General features: G+C 41.4%; 1 protein-coding gene across 3 annotated transcripts; it reads left to right on the top strand.

Annotated features, from left to right (window-relative positions):
- Positions 1–1,247: 1,247 nt before the first annotated feature.
- Positions 1,248–13,146, top strand: coq8b (coenzyme Q8B). 3 transcript variants are annotated; one of them, XM_062386003.1, is made up of 16 exons: positions 1,248–1,346; positions 1,925–2,106; positions 2,291–2,444; positions 2,841–3,040; positions 3,581–3,647; positions 5,591–5,665; positions 6,075–6,194; positions 6,307–6,392; positions 7,015–7,155; positions 7,241–7,322; positions 8,192–8,285; positions 8,695–8,836; positions 10,108–10,215; positions 10,341–10,406; positions 11,001–11,087; positions 11,949–13,146. In XM_062386003.1, coding segments are annotated over exons 1-16 (1,911 nt in total). In that variant the 5' UTR covers positions 1,248–1,345; the 3' UTR covers positions 12,255–13,146. The 3 variants fall into 3 exon arrangements, with proteins under 3 accessions (XP_062241987.1, XP_062241988.1, XP_062241986.1); XM_062386004.1 differs by having other exon boundaries at positions 2,288–2,444; positions 2,844–3,040; XM_062386002.1 differs by having other exon boundaries at positions 2,288–2,444.
- The last annotated feature ends 1,995 nt before the right edge of the window (positions 13,147–15,141 follow it).

Here is a 15,141-nt window from a genome sequence, read left to right as displayed (position 1 = left end):
AGTGTTTGTCATTCTCTTCCAATAAAGAGTATAAAACCACTCTTTAAACCTCCAATAAATTAATGGTGTAACTTTTTTTTTTAGAATGACCGATATGAAAATGTATTTAATTTTTGCATGTTTGGCCGTCTCGCCCAGCTCTATAAGATGTCATAGTGGTCTCTACGCTTGCATTTCAATTAGGCTGTAGGGAAGCAGAAGATTAGAGTAGCAACCCCCTCCGCGTCCAGCAGAGGGCCAGACTTAATCTTCATAGTTTCATACAGTACAGCGTCAGTCTGCAGGACTGGGCTATTTCTCAAATTCAGATTATGTGACTATTTCATTTTATTGTTTGAGAAATGTATGTTTTCTGAACAAATATTTTACTCCAAGGGAGTTATAATCAAAACAAGTACTCTTTTAGGATTTGGTATCATATAACTTTCTATTCTGGTTTGCTGATATTTAGAAATGAATTAGTCTATTACTCACAACTCCTAAATGGCAAAGTGATAATTGTTGCATTACTATACTGTGCAGTGATTTGATTTTGCTTTACGGTAACTTCTGCAATTTAAACAAAATTTGTAATCTTACTATTAAATTGAGGATGTTTAATTTAATCACGCTCTTCACTCTCATCAATCATTTTCTAATTTATACTTATGACATTACTTTCAGAGGAAGTTTAATATATGTTTTAAGCATAACATTCGTGAATGGGATTATATGTTGCCGATGATATTTCCATCTTTTTGGTCTCGTGTCACCGATCTGCATATCTGTGACACCAGATGATAATTATTACCAGAAAAAAACATTTATTTCAGTTTTCATGGCATATATTTTCTACTCTACGCAAATACAGTAAATATACGGTTTACTGGTCAAATCTGCACTGTATACCAGTCTATTTAACTTAGTGACAGGAACATGAAGACAACAGAAATAAAATGTTGTGGTTGAAGTGAGTATTTTTCTTTAAAACCACATATAAAACACACTGTACAGTATGTCTCTTTGCTTTGGTAACTGTCCCCTGCTGCACGTGCGTGCTGGATACGTCCCTCTTCATTCTCATTCGACGCGGTTCCATTTTAGACCCGCCTTTGTTGGACGTTGATTGGATAAAGAGTTCTACTCAGCCGTCCATCATTGACTCTTTGCAGTGCCATTGGTTTAGGGGATACACCCCCTTCATAATTGACATCCGGGTTCCGCCCCTGGGGTTGTGATTGGAGCTCCAACAACCTAGTCAGATTTCAACTTCCGGGAATGGGGTCGTTGCAAAACAGAACATCTTGCAGTTCCGTGGAGGAGGAGGACAGTCACTGAGATCACTGGAGAACTCATCCTAAAGAGAAGTGAGTGGTTTGACTTGTGAACAGCAGCGGGCTTCATTTATCATCGTCTGTTTTTCCACGTGGAAGAATCCAATGTGGCTCCGAGTGTTTGCATGTGTGTGACTTCATGCTTCAGTCAGCAGCTACCGACGCAACACAACATTGTGACACTATGAGACAGGAGCTAGCTAATGAATCAGTTAACGAAGCCGGTACCGGCATCTTATTGTCGTTGGTATTTAGCATTGTACATGCTTAGTGGGTTTGTGTTTCCAGCTATTTGTGACGCAATCCACGCGTGTCCACTTCACAGTGGCATGTCTGGAAACATGGGCGGCCAATTACATCCAAGGTTAAAGCATGTAGCAGGGTGAAGAACATACAAGCATACAAACCATTAGGTCCGAGTAATGGATCCCTAACAAATATCTTCATAGATGTTTGAACTGACAAACACTGGATCATTTAGTGTAGAAATTGTGGAGGGGTGTGTCTGGTACTGTGTGCACCATTTTCCTTGGTTGTACCTTACCTTCTCACCCCATGAAACCTGACCCCCCCCCCCCCCCCCCCCCCCCTCTCTCTCTCTGTTTTTGCAGTGATGCTGTCAGAGGTCGCGCAGGTGATGCGGGGGGCAGGTAAAGTGGGCTCTGCCCTAGTGTCCACACAGGGAGAGCACCTCCGACTCATGGCCTGCAACTGCTCCCTGGGAGCAGGAGTCAAAGCGGCTCAGGACATGATGGAAGGAATCGCTGGCACCTTTATGGGAGGCAGTAACACGGTGAGGCTTTGTAATTCACTTCAGTCCATCACTCTGAACTCAGGGAACTCGATGGGAATCTGACATTATTTGTCCATAAGAAGATTAGTTAAATATAAATAATAAGCGTTGGAACCCGTGTTATAGGCACATGTAAAGATTTTTTTGTCTGAATGTTCCTCCATCTCTGCTGTGTCTGTAGCAGCAGGCAGTAAAGGAGGATGTGTTTCCGGACGCGGAGGGCTGGGAGAATATGAACCCCGATGAAGCAGCCAATTGGGCTGTTGGTTCCGAGTTCTCCTCTGATGTAGTGCAGCAAAGCCAGACAGAAGCTGGAGCAGCAGCACATATGGCAACAGGTATACTGAAGTTCCACTTGTTAGCATGTAGAGGAGGTGGCACACATTAAGTACTTGGCACCAAAAGAGCATCTCTGTGGATGGATAAGAAGGTGAATAATTGAAGTATCATATTATGTAGTATTGAGTGTTAATGTATCATTATTTTCACTTTTAGGACAGAATTTTTCAGTGTTCAAATGTTTGGACTATACAGTTATAACCTAACTTAAAGCTAGTGTTGTTAATATTTGTAAAAGCTAGCAAGAGCAGATTTTGCTTTAAAAAAATGCAACGAATACATCCCAGTAACAATTTATTGTTGTTTAATTACACTTCCAAAGAGTAACAACATTGTTCACTCCTGTTAGCGTCATATATTCGATAATAAACTATCCTCTCCTCTCTCTACCAAAGAAGTACATCCTCCTCCAGGAGCAGGAGGGGCAGGCTGGCCTGGGCAGGGTTCTCGCTTCCTCCACACCGCTCCTGGCCTCCACCGATACTACTCTCAGACCAGGTTTGTGCACGACACTGTGGTGGCCAGACTCACACCAGAGGACATCAAGAAAGCCAGGGAGGCCAAGCAGGCCCTGGCCAAACCTGTCAGACAGAAGGTAGGTACAAAGGTTCACTCTATAGACTGCAAGTGAAAAAAAAGTTATTGTAACAAAAACCTGTTGCAGATGCAGGTGGGTTATACCTGAATTGCAACAATATACTTAATTTGGATTAGAATATGAAGCTCTGAGTTTTTCCATCATTATAAAAATGTATGAATATGTATTATTTTCACTGAGTGTAGTTAACTAGTCACAGTATTACCCAAATAGTGCAAATACACTAGATTAGCTCTTAAGATGTCAGATACAAAAATGTTCCTCAAGGTGCCCCTTAGTATATGACCTTAAAGCAAATGTTTTAAAAAGAACAATAACTTTGAGTCCTTGCAATGATTTCAAGTTTATACAGTAGTAATGTACTTGTCATACTGCTTTTTGAGATGAACTCCTGTTTTGTTATATGTTACCTGCACTTTGTGTTATTTGAAGATTAATTTAAGGTTAAGATTTGTTAATTAGCTATGATCAGACACAGCTTTGTAAGGGATTTCAAATAAAAGGTTTCCATGGTTGATCTGGTCTGTCCTTCTTCAGCTGAGTGAGCGTGCCAGAGAGAGGAAAGTGCCTGCCACTAGAATCAGCAGACTGTTTAACTTTGGAGGTAAGAGCAATTCACTTTTTCTTCAGTTTTTCATTGTAACTGAGTGGATATCAGTTTTATGATGTGCACTGTTCACATACCTGAGGCTAAAGGGGAAAAGAATAAATTCTGCCTCAAGTTGTATAAAAACATATCTATCTTGGGAAATTCCAAATCTTTAGCGGTCGTCTGACGTGCACTGAACTCCGGAGATGCTCCAGACATTGTCCAGTGGGGCTGTGTGTCTAAGTGAGAGCATCCTGACCTCCTGCTGTCGGTCTCCGGACAGCCCTCTAGTGTTAAGTCCACACATTGTCCTAAGGAGTCACTGTGAGAACACAGCAGGAGATCATCTGCAGGATTCATGGCAATCAGCCGTAAAATGAGGCAGACACATTTTCTTTATAAATCTTGAAGAAAAAAGATCAGCCATACATGTAGAAGACACCAACAAAGATGTCCAGAGAGCTTTGGTGATAAGGGCTGACGCTGGTGTCGATGTGTTGCAAACTAAAGCCTGAAACATGCTTCTGCGTTTTCACGGGCCCGTAAGCGCAAGAGCCCTTCCGGGTCCCTTACGTGCTTATGTATCCCTCCTTACGTGCTGACGGGTGTCGACCCCCTTTTCTAAAATTTACGGCAAAGCTCCGCAAGCTCACTCAGCCCGCAAGGCTGTGATTGGTCTGCTCTACATCCCTTCTGGAGCTGCATTTCCGGTTTCATGCCCCATAATACCGGCAGAAATCACGGAAGATTTAGAAGAACGAATATGGACCAAATAGAAGAGCACTTGGCAGAATATATCCGATAGTATGATAGCTTGTATAACCTGTCATTGACTGGCGGATTTGTCCGCCAGAAAAAGGCTACGAGGAGCCGCAGTGGCTATGTAAATAAACAATCGACGAAGAAGAAAGAAGGCGTCTCTAAGGTCGTCTCGACAAAAAGCATTACTCCGCCTAGTGTTCTGGCGCGGAATTGCTTTTAAGACGCGCAACGGTTGGGGAAGCATGAATGAAAACGAGTCTTGCGCCACAGCGGCGTGAAAAGACGCAGACGCAGTCGCAGAAGCATGTTTCAGGCTTAACAGTGTACTTTATATACATTACATCCTGGCTCTGTATACTGCAGCAGCCCTCGCTTGAACACGCTAGAGATTTCTCTGTTGTTGTGAAAGCATCAGAGCGTAGAATCTGCTGCTGCATTGTGCTGGTGGGGAAGGAAAACTCCACAGAAAGACTGTACCCCCGGAGGTCATGTCTGAAAACGCCTTTACAAACTGCTCTAACTACAGAGCATAGTGGATTTACAGTGTAGCATTGATTGACTCTGCATCAATGGAAACATCTACAATACATTGTTTATTATACCAGCACTTCCAACATTTATGTAGTGTAAAAACACCTATTAACCTGGCTGTTCAAAGTTGCTCTAAATTTGTATGTTTAGTTTAAAATGCCCCGTCAATACAAATTTATCAGAAAAACTACATTGAATAACAATAACAACAGAACTAGGAATTTTGCCTCATTCACTGTTCTCTGATTATGTCAAATTAGCCTGTTCACTAGATGTCATGTTTATTTCAGTGCCGATTAAAACCTACCTCTGCTGGACCCAGAGGTGAATGTAGATTTATCCATTCCCACTGGACAAGATAGCCAGATGTTATTAAGGGGCTTAAGTTGGCCTTGCAATACACTGACGACCCGTCCAGGGTTTACCCCTCTTCTTGGCCACTCTCTGTTGGAATTGGCTCCAGCGCCCCCCCTCACATCTCGAATGCGAAAGCGGTTTAGATGGATGGATGTTAGTAGTATGTTTAACACACATTAAGCAAAAGATGTGATTGAATTCTTCAACTAGCAGCAACAGCAGCAGCTGTGGCAGATCAGTGTCTCCTTCCAGCATCCATTTAGTGGTCCTGAATTTGAAAGCATTGGGTCTCTGTCTATTTGCTGCAGGCTTGGCCGTTGGCCTCGGGATCGGTGCCATTGCAGAAGTGGCGAAACAGTCACTGGGAGGCAAACAAAAAGGAGGTAAAAAAAATAGCCCTGTCTCTATTTTCCCTTTTCTTTTTCCTGCTGTTCTTTCCACTAATCCAGTAAAACAGCTGTCCGTCTAGCTCACCACAGAAACATGGACCGCTGCTCGGCCCTGAAGAAGTTTCTAATGTGTCAGCACCTGCCAGCCATGGACGGCTTTTAAACCAGGTTTTACAAGATCATTAACAAAAGCCTTAGTGTTGGTTTAATGATGTACCACTGCCCTGGATTTTACACTCTGCTTCCTACACATGGCCCAGTTTAGGGGCTGGAGCTGCAGCAGTTTGAAGATAATTGCTAAGACTAATTACCTATGTTTTCGCTGCTGTACTTTTAATACGCTGTGCCTAATATCAATGCTAATAATCCCTCTTCAACTCTCTGTGCACTGTTGGTGTTGCAGACATGAGTGCGCTGCTCGACTCTCCTTTCCTGTCAGAGGCCAATGCTGAGAGAATAGTCAACACGCTGTGTAAGGTTCGCGGCGCTGCACTCAAAATAGGACAGATGCTCAGCATTCAAGGTACGTACTGTAGGGGCTGCATCGCTGTGCAATGCTGTTCTGATGCTTTCAATCACAGAGGATATCTAGGCAATGTAAATATTTTTTTTATTTATTTAATTGTTCTCCTCAGACAACTCCTTCATCAACCCCCAGCTGCAGAAGATCTTTGAGAGGGTCCGGCAGAGCGCAGACTTCATGCCCACCTGGCAGATGACTGTAAGTCAGGCTGGGGATCTTGTTTGTGTGTCCTTTGGTCTATTCATTTCATATTAGGGTTGTTAAGGGTCAGTGCCTGATTGCCTGCGGGTTCAGCAGTTATGCACTGAAATTGTTATTCTAAAAGGCAAAATGAACATCACCCCTTGTGTTTAGTCAACAGTTACACTTAACGCTGGTGGCAACACACTCTTAACATGGCTCTTGCAGCAGTTAACCTTAGCCGACAGTTAGCTAGTAGGTACCCTAATCTCTAGTTGGTACAACAACAAAATGCCTAAAAAGAAACTTTGAGAATGAGGCTGGATTTCACGTGAAAGGACTCTGACACCTATTTTCATTTTTATATTTAAGTTTAGTATTCTTTAAGCTGTTAAAAAGGTAATACCTTGAATTTGATTAGCAATATAAAAGCGGTTCTCATTGATAATCACTGATTTGTATTTTTTTTTAAGAAAAGGGTTTCAGTTCTGGCACCATTTAGGCACTTAAACCATTTTAAAAGCATCTATTTAGCACTATCAGAAAAAATGAAATAATGCTCAACCCGAGTTAATATAGAATGTTTGTTCTCAGACTTTGTTAAAAGAAAGATCTCTTTTGTGTTTGTATGTGTGTGTAGAAAGTTTTAGAGGAGGACCTGGGGCCAGGCTGGCGAGAGAAACTATCCTCCTTTGAAGACAAACCGTTTGCCGCAGCTTCCATTGGCCAGGTGCATCATGGGGTGTTAAAAGACGGCAGAGAAATAGCCATGAAGATCCAGGTATGACTCATACACACTTCCTTCTGACTCACAGTGTCCATCGTTCTCTGACTTTACTTTTGTCTTATTCTCATTTTCTGCTTAGTATCCTGGAGTTGCAGAGAGCATCCAGAGTGACATAAACAACCTGATGTCTGTACTAAAACTGAGTGTAGCTCTGCCTGAAGGTAAAAAATACATCAGTGTTCACTGTTTTTTGTTCGCCCATGACTTATGTGCAGTAATTATTTAATTACTGCACATAAGGACAGTATTTAAAGTCTAAAACATGCATATATATATATATGATATTATGGCAGGCTTGGCCTTTGTCATATGTTATTGTTTCAGGCTTAGTAGTAATTTCACTATTAACGCTTTGACCACTGGGTGGTGCTGCAGTACTCTAGGCAGATTTATCAGTGTAAGTGGAACAGCCCAGCCTGTCAGACAGTCAGACCGTGACAAGTCAGTGATGCTTCAGTGATCTTACATTTTTTTAATTTTAAACTGATTATTGATGTGAAACATGTTCTTAATCTCTTCATGATATAGATAAAGAGAGATATGTTATTTATTGAACATATTTATTGTAAGTATTAATTCCAACAAATTATTACTATAATGATTTTCACTTTATATACAATAATACACATTTGCTAATAATAAAAAGCTAATAAGACATTACATACAACAACATTTGAAAAATAAATTTAAAAGACATAAAAAGTAAGAAATAAAAGAGCAGTGTAATAAATTAGTAATTATCTGATCAAAATTAAAGGCAGTAGCAAACAAGAAAATCTTTCAAAATTGATTCAAAAGAACAAAGCCTTTTTCAGACATGAACTCCAGTGGATGTGGATATATTTTTTTAAAGGTCTTTGTAATAAAACTAGTAGTAACGCTGTTAATAATTTTATTCAGTCCTCATTACAGACATTCATGTATCATTAGAATTGTTTTATGCCACCAATGTTACAATGTTTGAAATTGACAGCGTTGATTCGCTTTCTTTGGTTTTGCTCCTCAGTTTTGGGTTGTTTATTTTCCGCAGGTCTGTTTCCAGACAGCAGCTTGGAGGTTCTCCAGAGGGAGCTGGCATGGGAGTGTGACTACAAGAGGGAAGCACAGTCTGCCAACAAGTTCAGGTATGTGATGTGTTTATGTGACGCATTGACCCATAGTGTCTCAAGCTTTGTTGGTTTCAGTATTTTGACAAAATATTTAGGTAAAAAGTTTGCTCCTGCTACAAACTGTATGTGATACTCATTTCTTTCATTTAAATTCTATCCCTGTGTAGGAATCTGGAGATTTAACAGTATATGGGTTGGATGTTGGGTCCTTGTTGAAGCTTTGTACATCCTGCCTTCTACTTATGTTATATCAATATAAAATGGTGGCAGGTTATGTATCACAAGATCTATTTGATTGGGAAAACTGTATTTTCTGAGACTTTTTGTAGGTACGACACAGTATATTTAATTAACTTGACTGAGTTTTCATATTCTCTACATATTCTACAAATTAATCACAATTTCTTTATTGCTTTGCCACCAGGTCCTTGCTGGAAGGATCTGAGCTCTTCCAAGTCCCTGAGGTGATCGACGAGCTGTCAGGACTGAGGGTTCTGGCCATGGAGCTGGTACAGGGAGTCCCACTGGACCGCTGCGTAAACCTGGACCAGGAGACCAGGAACCGGGTATGCGTTGACTCAACAGTCACATGGAACTCGTCACTTTCACAAAATCTCCAATGGAGCATTTGAAATGGGGAAAAGCTATGACTCTAGTTGGTTCTCTGGTAAATATTATATTGCCCATCTCAGTTTAATTTAGGAAACAAGTTAGAGCTGCAATCCGCTCTAGACTGGATAAATCTGTCTGCTTATCCTGTTTACTTATTGACCTTTAATGCATTGTATGCCTGTATTTAATTGTCCTTGTTAAAGCGATTTGTTGATGTGAAAACAAAGGAAAACACACCGGCTGTCCCTCAGCACTGGTAGAAGGTCCTTGATAAAATGGCCAAATGGCCACAGGGGATCAAAGCCAACAAACACCAGGTTTCAACACCAACATTTACTAGCGTCCAGAAGGAAGGAGACAGTGCTCCAGGAAGTTAGAACAAAAGCCAAGAAGCCATCCTCCATTTTGCATCATGCTTCTGATTGGGAGATGCAAGTGGACCTGAAGAGGAGACTTGTGTTTCCAGAGTAGGTGATAATGAGATTGCTCCAACAAGACTTGGTGCTTTTGTTCAGAGGAACAATGGCCGTCGAACTCAGTGCCCTGGGAAGATAGGCTAGCCATTTCCCACCAATTGAAGAGAGCATGGCACCAAGACCAAAGGATGGCATGCAGCCTTTTTCCCTGTCAAGGTTTGCTGCTGGGGCCTCCTAGCAACATCAGTGTGCTATTTTCTGCAGGAGATTAGTTTGGAACCCAAACAACTGAAAAAAGCTTCAGGGGAGAGACCAGCTCAAGATGGTTGTGGCTGCGGAGAGCCTGCAGTTGAAATCCTTCTGCAGGTGAAAGCTAAATTATTCTTTGCTGCCCCTGTCAGGTGAGGCGTTCAGGTTAAGGACTGCCACCACATCACCCTTCAGTAGCTCTTGCAGTTTCTGTTTGTAGCAAGGCAACGCAGATTTTTATTGACGTATACTTACATTTGCAGTTTGTCACATATGCCATAGTATGTGCTGGCAAATTCTAAGATAGGACCTCAAACACGGCGTGTAAAGGAGAGCAGCAGTGAAAGTGGGCATGACATACAGTACACCCTCATCTTTTGTCATGGTGAGTGTGTGGCAGTCAACTGTACCAGAGTAATATGAGAAAGCCACAGTGAAAAGAGCAAGATGGACAAAATGGGTTTCACACATCAGACTGTTATAAGAGCTACAGTATGAACATACCAAATTGATAACAGCTGCATGACAGTAAACACAACACTCTCCTCTCTCCTCTCCAGATCTCTTACAACATCCTCCAGTTGTGTCTCAGGGAGCTGTTTGAGTTCAGGTTCATGCAGACGGATCCGAACTGGTCCAACTTCTTCTACAACTCAGAAACAGACAAGGTGAGGGGATCCGGTGCAGAGATCATAAATGTATCGTCTAATACAGAAATGGATTTTAACCGAATTTAGATTTTAACAATCGCAACCATCACATGCAGCAGGTATATAACTCTTCTTTCCCTCAGGTTGTTCTGTTGGACTTTGGAGCATGTAGGAGTTACCCAGAATCATTCACAGATGACTACGTGGAGGTAAAATCATATCAATTATAAAATTACTTAGTACCTACCAGTAAACCACAGAATATAATTTGTGCGACAAGGTTTATCGTATTTAATCTCAAAATAATGTGCATTTCTACTGTATCTATGACCGCAAAAGTAAACTCAAGGCCTACACAGGGCTGACACTTGCACACAAACTGCTCAGCACACAATTCAACTTGACGAGCGAGTGACTGTCCGGCAGTTTTGAGCAGTTGCGAGCACGTAGGAAAAGGAGAGTTCCCACTAGTGTCAGCCCTGTGAATGAAATGCGCGCATGTGCTTTTACACTTGCAAATACTGTTCTGTGCACTTGCAGACTAGAAAAGGCTCTGTTGGGAATGTGCTTTTGAGCTCCTTAATTATGAGACTAAATAAACACCAGAAATCTAAATGATTGAGCATCATTGGATGGATTTTACAACACCTGAGGAAAAACACCCATATAGAATAACAAACATACACACACATTCCTCTGGTTTCAGCTACTTCAGTCCACTGGTACTCTTAATGGAATAAATAAAGAAACCAGATCATCATTACCATATCCAAACAATTGTTTTGTCTGTGTTACATGTTCAGGTGGTGCACGCAGCTTCCGTGGGCGATCGAGCAACTGTTCTTTCCAAATCGAAAGATCTGAAGTTCCTGACGGGATTTGAGACCAAGGTAATATATTTTGGTGTCTGCAGCTGGGCTCATTTATTTTTAATATTGTTTTACCCTCTTTATTTGTGCCTCTCCATGTCTCAGTTTCTCTCCCTGTGCCCGATGCCGTTTCTCTTCGCTCAGGGTGATTTCACACCTGTGATTTAAAGACCAGTTCAATCGTACATTTCCCCCCGTGTCAGTGTGATTTAGTTTTAACAATCACAGTTTGTTCTATGTAAAGTTGTGGAAATAAAGATGTATCCATAAACAATAGAGCTCTATGGACAATATACCTAAGATTCTGTGTACACTTATGGTTATAACAATTCTAGTAAATATTTATCGTTGTTGGCTCAGAGTGAGCCAACAACTGTACAGCATTAACTGCTGTACAGCTATGGGCCTCTGTGTTGGTTCTTATAAAACACTCAACTCTAGTGGTTGTATTGCTTAACAACCATGCTAATGTAAAGGACACATGGAAGTATGTTGGAAGTGATGACCTTTTGAAACAGACGTATCTTTGTTTGTACGCAAAGGCAGAATAAATGACGTGCATCCGTGTGTATGCATTGAACATTTATTGACCTTTGGCTCAATATACCCTAACCCTCACTGGCTCGTTTTAACCCACAACCACCATTTTGACAAAGCTTCACACAGTAGCTCAGGTCACCAGTTATGTTTAGTTTATTACCTTGTTTTGTAGCTTTCATTTACTTCAATAAGCGTATTAATGTCAATAAAATTTCTATTTGAATTAAGATACAAGACTGACCACTTTAGTAACTTGGCGGATATACCTTCAAGATACCTTTGTACTACAAATAAAAAAGGGTGCCTACATGAGCCTTAACGCCTCTCCCTGCTCACCTTCAGGCCTTCGAGGAAGCCCACGTAGAAGCCGTGATGATCCTCGGCGAAGCCTTTGCGTCTGCAGAGCCCTTTGACTTCGGCAACCAGAGCACCACCCAGCGCATCCAGAGCCTCATCCCCGTCATGCTGCGCCACCGCCTCGCCCCTCCACCCGAGGAGACCTACTCCCTCCACCGCAAGATGGCCGGCTCCTTCCTCATCTGCTCCAAGCTGAACGCAAGCATATCATGCAAGGATATGTTCCTTGACGTGTACAACAACTACAACCAGAGGAGGCAGGCCGAGCAGGCGGCGCGGGCCAACACATAGACGCTCTGGGACAAGATTAGCACCTAAATATGCAGAGGACTATTTCAGAGTGGGCTTCTGAGTCGAGGCACAGAAGGATGGAGTCTTGATTTCACAGGTGGAGACACTGGATCAGACGTACTTAACACCCTACACCATCAAGATGTAACTGACTGACAGAATCCTATCATGAGAACTTTGAGTGTGTTTGACTTTAAATACCGGTCACACTATGACAAGGAATTAAAATACTGTAAAAATAATGGTGATAAATCTGTCATAACAAATATCTGCTGAAGCCAAAATGTCTTTATCATCTATTAAATCTCGGTTAATTGAAGAAAGGAATATTTAATTCAGTGTGACTGTCTTTGTGTGTTTGTAATTATACTGCCTACATCTCTGTCACAGTTAACACACAAAACAAAGCTGCTGTAAGTTACCCTCAGCTTCTACTTTTCATAAAGAGACACGGATATGCTCCCATTGTTAAAACTCGTTCACTCTAACCTCCTGAAATCTGTGACAGCAAGGTCCACCTTCTGGCAAGAAAAGTGTTATCCTCTGTGTTTAAGGAGAGATAATAAGCCCCTGCCTCATCAAGCCGATGCTGCCAAGTGCTCTCCTTTGTTAGGAGGGCTCTGTGCGCTGCCTGATGAGTTGGCGAATGAAGCTTTCTTCTCAACCGGGAGACTAAGTGAGCAGATTATCAGAGGAATAAGGGAAGGTGGTCTGATGGAATCCCACAGAGTAATTGGGTTTTTACGTTATAAAATCATATTTGTCACAAAACTCCATAATGTAAAACACCCAGAGTCCTTTAAACTCTTCATTATGACAGAGATGTGCACTGTAACAAAACAAGACAGTGGGCTGTGTATTTTGTATTGAATAATATATGAAAAAAGCTTTATATGCCTCACAAATTGACATTTACTGGCAAGTGTCAAGAAGACGCTATAAGCCAAGGACTCCCTCCACTCTGCATTGATCTTTCCATTTCAGTTTCAGACGTTTGGGAAATGTCATTGACTGAAGGCCATGTTTTTATGGAGGATCTTATTCTCCTCCTACACTGTGCTCCTATTGACCATCTGACCAATAGTACAACAGATTTGGCTCTTAGTAATACAAGCCTCCAGCTAATAGATGGTTCTGTTTATTTTCAGGGGCTATTTTTAGTTTCAAGGCTGTGCTGTCTTATTTAGTCTTCAATCAAGCCTTTCCAGCACAACAGGACAGAGTTGCCCACAAAACACTTAAGTCCACAGGGCAGGAGCTGAGACGTTGTAAAAAAAATTCTGATGGAATAGGATGCAGCCTTTTCATCACATCTCTGTCAGTGTTTGACCCTCGTGTCCCTTTGCTGGTTGAGGTTCATGTCTTTTGATCCACAAACTTAATTTTTTTCTGAGTTTTGGAATTAGTCCTCAGTTAATGACTGCAGCACATGTTGAGAGGAAAAAAATCACATTCTTCTTTTGAAGTGTTACGCAATGGAAAGTTGGAGCGTTTCTCTGAATGTAAGCAGCAGCTGGCTTCACTTTATTGGAGGAGAATTGGCTCTTTCATCGGGGCTCACACTGGACTGCAGAGGGATGATTTCTACCTGTGGCCAGGTCATGAATGAAGTCTAAAACATGTGAGAGGTTTCTCTGAGTGGTTACATGTTGTTTGTGGAAAGACGTTATTTTAGGATTCTCCTTATGTCCCTGAATAATTTGAAATTTTACTACTAGTGAAAGAACAACAAAAGAGAAAAAGTTTTAGATAAGTCTAAGATATAACTTATCTAAAATGTATTGAAATCCTTTTCACCATGTTAACATATACCCATATAATGGCAACTTTAACGGACAAATCTTTAAATGGACCCCCTGTCAGAATTCTACAGACCCTCATTTGAGAAAAATTCATAAATGTACAACATTTAAATATGATTTTTTATTGTGGTCATAGTGCCCAATTATTGAGAGGGACAGTGGCATGTGACATCTGTATTTTTCTGATTCTGGCTATGTATCCATCTTAACACCACAGACTTCAGGCCTACTTTTACGTACCTAAGTCTTAAATATTAGAGTAGGAGCCAGAGCTTTCATCTCCTCTCCTGTGGAGTCATCTCCCAGTTTTCATTCAGGAGGCAGACACTCTGTCTATGTTCAAGAGTTTGCTTAAAACCTTCCTTTATGTTAAAGCTTATAATTGGAGCTGGCTCAGGTCTGTCTTGGAATTGCCTTTATGCTGCTATAGCCCTAGACTGTCTGGGGACACATGGAGCTTCTCTTTTTTTTACTGACTTGACTTCTTCCATCGGAGTCTTTGTACTTTTTCATTGCAGATGGAGGATCGCTGCTGTGGCCACATTGTAGATCGAGGTGGCACTTCTCACACATTTCACAAATTCAAACAGCTGACCTTCTTGTGAAAGTTGTGTATTATTAATACTTTAAACATTGATACACCTCTCCAGCTATGTTAGACGCTTTCTTTTCTCATGAATGTTGTAAATATTGTTATCTTACTGATCTGCTCTGTTAAACACGGCATCTCCTGAGCTTGTCTGTCTTAGGAGAGGGATCCCTCTCATGTGACACATTGGGTTTTTTGTTAGTTTTTCCTCAGTCTTGTAGAGGGTTAATGACAGAGGATGTCCCACCTTGTTAAGCCCTATATGAGACAAATTGTGAATATGGGCTTTACAAATAAGATTTGATCGATTGATACTGTCAACCCTGTGTCAACTTGCATATGACAATAAAACCTCAAACCTGAACTTGAACCTGATATTTAATTGATTAGTTTGTACCATCAATGTGAAGTGAAATCAACCCAGGACACTGTTTCAAGGCTAAAGTGAAAACATCTTCGACCTGTTCTCATCCTAGTTAGATAGAGTGCACCGACT

Source organism: Platichthys flesus, chromosome 4, assembly GCF_949316205.1.
Source record: "Platichthys flesus chromosome 4, fPlaFle2.1, whole genome shotgun sequence".
In the NCBI taxonomy this organism is placed as follows: domain Eukaryota; kingdom Metazoa; phylum Chordata; class Actinopteri; order Pleuronectiformes; family Pleuronectidae; genus Platichthys; species Platichthys flesus.
The sequence above is the reverse complement of the archived record's forward strand: the minus strand, read 5'-3'. Positions and strand labels throughout refer to the sequence as shown.

Bases quoted from the DNA above. Each gene is read 5' to 3' on its own strand.
- coq8b (XM_062386002.1), top strand. The intron at 8,286-8,694 runs GTATGTGATGTG...CTTTGCCACCAG, and splicing joins CAGTCTGCCAACAAGTTCAG to GTCCTTGCTGGAAGGATCTG. The intron at 10,216-10,340 runs GTGAGGGGATCC...TCTTTCCCTCAG, and splicing joins ACAACTCAGAAACAGACAAG to GTTGTTCTGTTGGACTTTGG.